Source organism: Penaeus chinensis, chromosome 30 (assembly GCF_019202785.1).
Source record: "Penaeus chinensis breed Huanghai No. 1 chromosome 30, ASM1920278v2, whole genome shotgun sequence".
NCBI classification, from domain to species: Eukaryota; Metazoa; Arthropoda; class Malacostraca; order Decapoda; family Penaeidae; genus Penaeus; species Penaeus chinensis.
Window position 1 is genome coordinate 11,237,831 of NC_061848.1, and position 9,791 is coordinate 11,247,621.

A 9,791-nucleotide genomic window follows, 5' to 3' on the forward strand; every position below is an offset into this window, starting at 1 on the left:
TAACACTATATTTGAGGAAATCAAATTGTAAAGTTGTAGTAATTATCTATATCTCGAAAAAATGCCTTTTATGTTTCGCCGTAACCGACAACGGTTGCTCTCTCCCTGCCTTACTCTACGGCACCTTGACTCGCACCAATATGTGTCCCTTGCTCTGTGTCTGGGCCGTTGGAGCACTCGGCCGTAAGGTTCGGCGCCTTAAGGAGATGCGTTTGTGTATCCGGCCCCAGCATGCAATCCGCCTGTGCCAGATGTAGGCAGGAAAAATGTCTTATATGCCATTTTTCTCTGCAATATGTAAAACGTAGCCGGGCACGAATGATATATGAAGGTAGAGGACGAATAATAATTATGGACAGAATAAAGATAACCGTCAATCAACTAATGCAGAACAAGTTTATACCATTGACAAAATTATATAGAGACCTTAGTAATCTTGTTGATGGTAAACACCTACATGCTCATGATTACTTCGAACGTCACTCATCTTTCCATAGTCAAGTATGACTTTCTTTAAAAGATTTACACTTTTTATGATAATGTTTACCTGTTTAGTTACGGAAATTATTATTTAGCTAAACTACATATTCCAAAGATAATGAATTTACATGCAAAAATATAAATGTAAAAGTAAAAACTACAAATTTACTATAAACTTAAAGAGTTCCATTGACCAATGAGCAGCCGGGTTTCCAACGTTTTTAGGCTCCATCAAAAAAGGTAGTTCTGTTGAAGCCTCATAGTGTGGCCTACACTAAGGATCACATAGTTGCTAAATGGAGTAATGGAATTTAATTGTCCATTCGATTAAATCGGCTCATTGAATTGTTTGGATTAACCGGGGGAGCCATGGAGCAATTGGGAAATAATTACTTTTTCTAAAGTACTCTCTATAAAGCGTCTTTGTCTTATAGTTCTTGGCACCATTACACAATTCATATTTAGTAGTAACTGAATTAGGAAAGATGGCAGACACTGATCGGGACCATGGAGATTATTGTATCTTAGGGGAGCCATTAGTTTGATCAGCAGAGAAAGCAGAGCATCCCCCTCAAGAAATAAAAGGAGATATATATATAAAAATATACATAGAAAGCTAGATAGATAAACAAATACAGACATTGGTATAGAGATCGATTCATAGCCATAATTTGCCGAATTTCAGTAAGAGGAAAACAAAACAATAAATAAATAAACATTACAGTTAGATCACATGCGGTTGAACTTGTCTTTTTCAGTCTTGAATCAGGCAAGGAATTTTATTTGTCTCTCAAATTTATTTCTGTTACATTGGCTACCAAGATTTGCTGAAAAAAATGAATTATTGCATTAGTCAAAACTGTACGAAAATTAGTTAGGCTAACCTTAATTCCTGGTGCAATTTCTTCATTTTGTGAGTAACTATAGAATGTGTCTATAATCTGCATGCGTGTCTAATTTACATAAATAAAAAACTTATTTAACTGAAAACTGAACAGCACTAACTTGCAAAGAAAAGAGAAAAAATAAAAGTGTATCTTACAAGAAAGTATTCAAAGTGGCATAACGTTATTAAGTCAGATATATAGGGGAGGGACTGAAAACCCAGATGTTTAGATATTTAACGGACAATTAAGAATTAAATTGGATGTCATGTTCTTTATCAATCAATATGATTTTCGAAGTAGCTGCATGTTTAAAATACTGAATATACTATCCTGAGGGACTGGTTTGATATGAAATTCTTTGAAAACTAAACATTATAGTAAGTTATCTGTTATCATATCAATATTTTATGAAAAGAAAGCATCGTCTTTATTGATATCTAAAATCTATAATGTGATACATATATTATTTTAATAATAATTTATTATAGGCATCGAATAGATTAAAAAAAAAAAAAAAAAATTGTCAACGTTAACGAAGAGTAGCATTTAGGTTAATTCTTCACTTTTGTTTAAATGGGTCGTATTTACGCAGACATCGCTTTTCTGATGATGATATTTTATATAGCATAGATTTGGAATACAAGAATAACCACAATTAAAATCTGGAAACGTATAAATAAAACACTAATGTGCTGTGAAGCCTATACAGTTAGGGTACTACCCCTGTCTCACGCCTTTATATATTTCTGATAGCAGTATCCTCTTTTTGTTCTCTCATAGATGTAATTTGTAATTTCCTATATATTTTTTTTTTCTGATAACATCAAATATCAGTGCTAAAGCCAGTTGAAGCGATGGCTTCCTTCCTTGAATATAAAGCGATCTTGAACTCGCTGATTTTGGCGGGAAATCTCAAGGCGGATTCTCGCGAACGGTTTGATCGTGACGTCATGCTCATGCAGCTCAGAGGCTAAAACTTGAAGCACAACACAAATCAAGGCATATGCTATGACGAGAGGCTTTCTTTGTCTAATTGCTTTATTTTCCCATATCCAAAGACAGAATTCTGCAATCACCAATGCTAGAATTCACGGGTATGACGAAGGCCCAACGTCACGATGACGTCACGGCCCCAGGCCGGGCCCGCGCAAAGTCGCCTTCCGTCCGACCCGCGGCATTCGGCGGCCTTTCCGCTTCGGGTTCAGAGTACATTCGGATTCTCGGTCGCGCAGTTGCGATGGCTGACGACGCAGAGCGACTGTTTTCGGCGGAGGAATGGCTTTCCTTCCCGCAGATCGAGAAGAATCGCTACGAGAATATCCTCAGAAACTACAAAAAGATGAAGGACTTTGGTGAGTTACGTCGCTTTGAATGTCCATTTGCCTTCGATTGGATATTTCCTCATTACTGTTTTTGGGCGAGGCCTTAAACAATAATGTGCACATTCCTAAAGGGAAACTAGGGGACCCGCAGAAAGGGAAATTCGTAGACAAAAAGAAAAGCTGCTTATACCGAAGATACAGGCATCGGATGACTGAATTTGCTTGCTTGGAAGATCAGCGTCTTGGAGTTAGTCGCTCTGTCGCCTGCGTCTGTTATTTTCCTTGTAAAAATGGCTGGATGAAGCGGGACCGTGGCCTGAATTCGGTAGGCGATTTGCAGAAACAAGATTTAATCAGCGAAAGGTCATCATCGCGGCGATACCGGTCCTGACGCCCGGAAGGGCAAGGGATAGAACTTTTCCGGGGAAGTGGCGGGCCAGGAGTCGCAGGTGCACTCCCAGCAGCAGCGGCATAAACGAGCCATCTGCAGGTGCGCGCGGCCCATGTCCTCGACCCCAGTGACCCTTCCTGCGGCCAAGGGCGCGGGAGCGGCGGGGCGCACAGGAGGCCGCCGCCAGGATGACGTCACCGCTCCCGCATGGCGCATGGGCGAGGGGGAGCTTGAACTGGCTGCTTAATCGCTAATAGACGCCGCAGCGCCTGGGAGGCCAACGAGCTCCTTCTTGCCAGAAAGTGAGTGGCGGTTGTTGGCCTTGTACAGGAGCGCCGGTAGGCGCGGAGGCCGTGGCGACGCTGCAACCATTTTTTCCATTTGGCTTTCGCGGAGCGAACTGCTCCAGAGGACGGCGCAAGGCAGTGCATCTCGGTGCCAGATCAGTAGATCGATTCCATTTCTTACAGAAATGCCAAATGCTTACTAAAACGCCTTAGTTACCTATTTACCCATTGAATACAGCTGCTTATCAAAGGACGCCGCGTCGGGCTCGTCAGCTTGGGAGGGCATGGGGTCTGAGAGGAATAGGTGAAAACAATGCAATACCGATAGCGGGATTTTTCTCTAACATCACGCATCTCTTTCTCTCTCCTCTCTCTCTCTCTCTCTCTCTCTCTCTCTCTCTCTCTCTCTCTCTCTCTCTCTCTCTCTCTCTCTCTCTCTCTCTCACTCTCTCTCTCTCCTCTTTCAGGATTGGACCCCAGCCTCCCGGAGTTCGTCGTGCGACAACAGAGGAAGCAACGCAACGGGTTCGTCGCGCCCACAGCCAGGCCGCCTCGAGTCGGCGTGGACGACGAGGACGACGAGTGGACGCCCGAGAAGGAGAGGACGCCTGGCAGGTAGGGCGGCGATTCCACCGGGCTTAGTGAGTGAAAACAGGCGCATTGCTTTGCTGGAAACCGATATATTGCAGGGAAATAGCCGTTGCAGATATGCGAGCAAAAGTGAAGGCGTGGGCGGTGGCAGAAGAGGCGGTCGTAAGAGGAAGGCAGAGTGGAGCGCTCCAGCTTCGGCCAGAAGGTGTGAGAACTACGATGATGCGCCGCTCAGTGTAGACCAAATAGATGTTATTCCGCTGTGGACTCCAGCCAAGTTGGCGGCAGCTGCAAAGGGCACGGTCAAGGTTTGTCTTCCTGTTTTGTCTCTGTCTGGTCTCCCTCTCCTTTCGGTTTTTCTTTCCAGCCTCAGTGTCTGCTTGTATTTCTGTCTGGATACGGATCTGAGTTTAATATTAGGGTGTTTATTCTAGCAGAACTTTACAGAACGGCGGCAGTCGCTGGACTGTCGAGGAACTGTTGCAAGACAGTTTTTAAGCATTTCTGCGACTTTGTCGCTGGATTGTTGCATAAACTAAAACCGAAATTGTGTCTCTTCGGCAAATGTCCGACGAGCAACAATGAAAAGCGACTGTTGTTAGTAACAGAGACAATTTTTCATGTCATTTTTTTTTTTCTTCTGAAATAAGTCTAGCTAACGATGCTATATCTTTTCGTGTACAAGAGCTAACCATTTATATCAGGATTTTGAAAACATTTTTTTAGAAGTGACACAAAATTCTTACCATGATTTGACTGTTCAGCATTGCTATTGCTCAGTCATTCTTACATATTTATGCTTTATTACAAATCAAGAAATCATCTTGAAATCTTGAATGTTCCAGGTAGTGCCAACAACAGCCGACAGGCCAAGTGGAGATTCCGCTGAGGAAAATGTTAAGCCAGAGGACAAGGGGACCTTTTCCGGTCCCATGTCACAGGTGGCAACGGGCACAGAGATGGTGACAGTGGAGGAGCTTCCAGTTGAGACTAAAACACTTGATGGTGGAAGATCAGATGACGAGGCTCGGGGAAAAAGCTGTCTTCCGGGGGAAAATTCCACGATGCGATACCCGAGACGTTGCAGCAGAAGAAAACTGTTTTATGAAGAAAGCATTACTAAAGATGACGATTTTATTTGTAAGTAAAAGAGCGTTTGTTCGTCAGCTCCGGTAGTTGTCGTTACGTGAATTCGTAATCTTACTTGGAATAATTTGTCTTCATTTATTTATTAAGTTTTTATATTGTAAGATGGTTGTGCACTTACTATGCGCATGAGCTAGTTAGATTCGGATGCCTTAATTTTTTTTTTTTTTGTCTACAGATTGCGCAGACTGTGAAGAAGAGAAAGAGGGAGAGTGTCCGTACCATCCATTGTTCCTTATTTTGGATAACCCCGTAAGTGTGCCATCCATGTCTAAATATTGCCACGGATATGAAATATAAAATACGAATAGCGTTCTCATTTCAGAACTTTTTTCAAACTGGCCACTTTACATCTAATGTTGTTTTCTCACAACTTTCGTTAGATGGAAAATTGAACAGATCATAAACCTAATTGATCATGATCATAGACACACACGAGCGCGCGCATACACACACAGTTTTAAATCGCGCTATCATCCCTAAACTGTAATATGTCTGGGCAGGTCGTTCGAGACGGCAGTGAGAAAGATCGTGCTCGCCTCACAGCCCCTTGGCCCCTCACTGTCCACGACTCGAAAGTGAAGGGCGCAGGAAAAGGCGTGTGGACCAATGCTCATCTCCCAGCCCATCTTGTCTTTGGTCCCTATGAGGGCCGTGTCCTACGTGGCCATCCGGAAGACGGCAAAGAATCTGGCTATGGCTGGAAGGTGGGATTTCTGTGGCGTAAAACATATGTCATATAATCGTATTGCAGAATGATTTTTCAGCGTTTCTTGTAAACCATCAAATCTATTAAAAGAAAATTCACATAACAAATGGGTAAAACAAATCCGGCTTCCTGTACTTTGCAGATTCGAGGTGTTTGGACAAGCAATACGTGCATTGATGCTGTAGACAGTGCAGTTAGTAATTGGATGCGTTACGTCAACTGTTCAAGGACTGAAGCTGAGACCAATCTATCCGCATTTCAGTACAAGGGACAGATCTACTACAAGACAGATTCTACAATTAGCAGGTCAGTGTAATTCAGCAGTGAAGTCAACTTTCCCTGATGATACTCTTATCATAACGTGCTAATCAATATTAAAAAAAACATATTGTGAATAGGGGAAGCGAGCTGATGTGCTGGTACGGAGACGATTACGGGAAGGATCTGGGTCTGTCGAGAGAGCCGTCCAAGTGGAAGCCTCCGAAGAGAGATGTGAAAGGTGCGCATATAAAAATTTCCCCTTTTGAAGGGAAACTGTGTCCCGACTCTGTTGGAATACGTTTGAGATCATGTAAATTGATATTGTAGGGATATAATAGTCTGTAGGTAAGATTGATTTAATCAAAACGTGTGTGTGTGTGTATGTGTGTGTGTGTGTGTGTGTGTGTGTGCACATGCTATGTATAAGTGTATTAGATGTGTGTAGGCATCTATGTATGCACATACATTACATCTATGTACTACAATATGCATATATATTTGTGTATGTGTGTGGGTGTGCATTATATATATATGTATATACATACACATAAATGCATACAGATTTATAAACACACATTTGTGTGCATATATACACATATGTATACATATATATAGATGTGTATATTATACAGATATATTAATATATGTGTGCATATATGTATACACACATATGAGTGTGTGTGTATATATATATATATATATAAATATATATATATATATATATGTATGTATGTATGTATATATATATTTACATATGTATATGTGTACATATATGTGTCTATATGTACACACATATACTTATAAATGTATATATATATAATTTATATATATATATATATATATATATATATATATATATAAGAGGGTGTCCAACTGCTATCAGGTTATCTTCTGTTTTCTCTGGAAGTGTTTAAACTTTTCCCATGTCTGTATTTTATTCAGATCGACAGTGCGAATGGTGTGGCTTAGTATTCAGCTCGAAAGATTATTTAACGGGTCACCTAAAAATGTGCAGAAAGTGTGTTCGCAATGACACGCTGCTTACATGCTCCACGCGATTAACCAGCAGCAGTAATGGCTCAACCAAGCAAGAAGAGGCAACGCAGTCCCCGGAAAACGCTTCTCTTCAGACGCTGCGTTCGCCAGCATCCGATGAACATAGTACAGAATGTTGGGAGTCTGATTACAAGGGTGGATCTGTTGACATCCTAAAGCAACATGTGCTAATACACAGTGGAAAAAATCTGTTTGAGTGTTCTGAAAGTGGGAAACGATTTGCTGACAGTGGTAAGTTGAGGGAAACCGAAGGAATTCTGTCGGGAGAAAAGACATTCGAGCGTTCCGAGTGCGGGAAAAGGTTTAATCACAGAGGTTCTCTGAAGACACACCAGAGGATTCACTCAGGAGAAAAACCGTTCGAGTGTTCCGAGTGCGGGGAAAGCTTTAATCAAAGTTATCATTTGAAGAGACACCAGAGGATTCACTCAGGAGAAAAACCGTTCGAGTGTTCCGAGTGCGGGGAAAGGTTTAATCAAAGTTGTCATTTGAAGACACACCAGAGGATTCACTCAGGAGAAAAACCGTTCGAGTGTTCCGAGTGCGGGGAAAGGTTTAATCAGAGAAGTAATCTGAAGACACACCAGAGGATTCACTCGGGAGAAAAACCGTTCGAGTGTTCCGAGTGCGGGAAAAGGTTTAATCACAGAGGTAATCTGAAGAAACACCAGAGGATTCACTCAGGAGAAAAAACGTTCGAGTGTTCCGAGTGCGGGGAAAGGTTTAATCAGAGAAGTAATCTGAAGAGACACCAGAGGATTCACTCAGGAGAAAAACCGTTCGAGTGTTCCGAGTGCGGGAAAAGGTTTAATCGAAGTGGTTATCTGAAGACACACCAGAGGATTCACTCAGGAGAAAAACCGTTCGAGTGTTCCCAGTGCGGGAAAAGGTTTAATCGAAGTAGTCATTTGAAGACACACCAGAGGATTCACTCAGGAGAAAAACCGTTCGAGTGTTCCGAGTGCGGGGAAAGGTTTAATCAAAGTGGTTATCTGAAGACACACCAGATGATTCACTCAGGAGAAAAACCGTTCGAGTGTTCCGAGTGCGGGAAAAGGTTTAATCGAAGTGGTTATCTGAAGACACACCAGAGGATTCACTCAGGAGAAAAACCGTTCGAGTGTTCCGAGTGCGGGGAAAGGTTTAATCAAAGTGGTTATCTGAAGACACACCAGAGGATTCACTCAGGAGAAAAACCGTTCGAGTGTTCCGAGTGCGGGGAAAGGTTTAATCAAAGTTGTCATTTGAAGAGACACCAGAGGATTCACTCAGGAGAAAAACCGTTCGAGTGTTCCGAGTGCGGGAAAAGGTTTAATCAAAGTTGTCATTTGAAGACACACCAGAGGATTCACTCAGGAGAAAAACCGTTCGAGTGTTCCGAGTGCGGGGAAAGGTTTAATCGGAGAGGTAATCTGAAGACACACCAGAGGATTCACTCAGGAGAAAAACCGTTCGAGTGTTCCGAGTGCGGGAAAAGGTTTAATCGAAGTGGTTATCTGAAGACACACCAGAGGATTCACTCAGGAGAAAAACCGTTCGAGTGTTCCGAGTGCGGGGAAAGGTTTAATCAAAGTGGTTATCTGAAGACACACCAGAGGATTCACTCAGGAGAAAAACCGTTCGAGTGTTCCGAGTGCGGGGAAAGGTTTAATCAAAGTTGTCATTTGAAGAGACACCAGAGGATTCACTCAGGAGAAAAACCGTTCGAGTGTTCCAAGTGCGGGAAAAGGTTTAATCAAAGTTGTCATTTGAAGACACACCAGATGATTCACTCAGGAGAAAAACCGTTCGAGTGTTCCGAGTGCGGGGAAAGGTTTAATCGGAGTGGTAATCTGAAGACACACCAGAGGATTCACTCAGGAGAAAAACCGTTCGAGTGTTCCGAGTGCGGGGAAAGGTTTAATCGGAGAGGTTCTCTGAAGATACACCACAGGATTCACTCAGGAGAAAAACCGTTCGAGTGTTCCGAGTGCGGGGAAAGGTTTAATCAAAGTGGTTATCTGAAGACACACCAGAGGATTCACTCAGGAGAAAAACCGTTCGAGTGTTCCGAGTGCGGGGAAAGGTTTAATCGAAGTTGTCAATTGAAGACACACCAGAGGATTCACTCAGGAGAAAAACCGTTCGAGTGTTCCGAGTGCGGGAAAATGTTTAATCAAAGTGGTTATCTGAAGAAACACCAGATGATTTAATCAAAGGGTACGCCTAAGAAACCTCAAAAGAGCCAGATAGTGCCCTGATTTGTGTACATTTTACTTATTCTGTCAGACAAATATATAATAGGACATGGAAATATTTTGGATAATGTCTTTTGAATAACGCAAGGTGACAAGTTCATGCTATGTGTTACATACACCAAATAAAAGTCTCGGCTGACGAGGTGTTTTACTGATCTTACCTTACCCAGAACGACTTCCAGAAACCATATTTATTTTTGCTTCGTTGGTAAGTTATTGCCTCGGTGGTGGAAGGATTATTGCTAATCAATTTAGTGAATATAAAAAAACGGAAGCGCTATATCTTCACCTTGTTGCCTCTCATTTTCCTATTTTTGTCTCCGACAAAACTGAAATATATATATATATATATATATAAGATATATTGTATTTAATCCTACATATTCGTTTTATCAAAAACAAACATTAAAACTAATACCGGCTG

The 9,791-nt window shown here is 42.0% G+C and overlaps 1 protein-coding gene across 1 annotated transcript; it reads left to right on the forward strand.

Moving 5' to 3' along the window:
- Positions 1-2,545: 2,545 nt before the first annotated feature.
- LOC125041468 (zinc finger protein 585A-like) lies at positions 2,546-9,497 on the forward strand. Its single transcript, XM_047636455.1, has 9 exons — positions 2,546-2,719; positions 3,835-3,982; positions 4,074-4,266; positions 4,804-5,098; positions 5,283-5,356; positions 5,608-5,811; positions 5,956-6,119; positions 6,212-6,312; positions 7,017-9,497. The coding sequence occupies exons 1-9, from the start codon at positions 2,605-2,607 to the stop codon at positions 9,320-9,322; spliced, it is 3,600 nt and encodes a 1,199-aa protein (XP_047492411.1). The 5' UTR covers positions 2,546-2,604; the 3' UTR covers positions 9,323-9,497.
- The last annotated feature ends 294 nt before the right edge of the window (positions 9,498-9,791 follow it).

Excerpts from the sequence above, each read along its gene's own strand:
- LOC125041468 (XM_047636455.1), top strand. The coding sequence starts at position 2,605 with ATGGCTGACGACGCAGAGCGACTGTTTTCGGCGGAGGAATGGCTTTCC. Across the intron at positions 5,812-5,955 it reads AATCTGGCTATGGCTGGAAG|ATTCGAGGTGTTTGGACAAG; the intron begins GTGGGATTTCTG and ends TGTACTTTGCAG. Across the intron at positions 6,313-7,016 it reads TCCGAAGAGAGATGTGAAAG|ATCGACAGTGCGAATGGTGT; the intron begins GTGCGCATATAA and ends TATTTTATTCAG.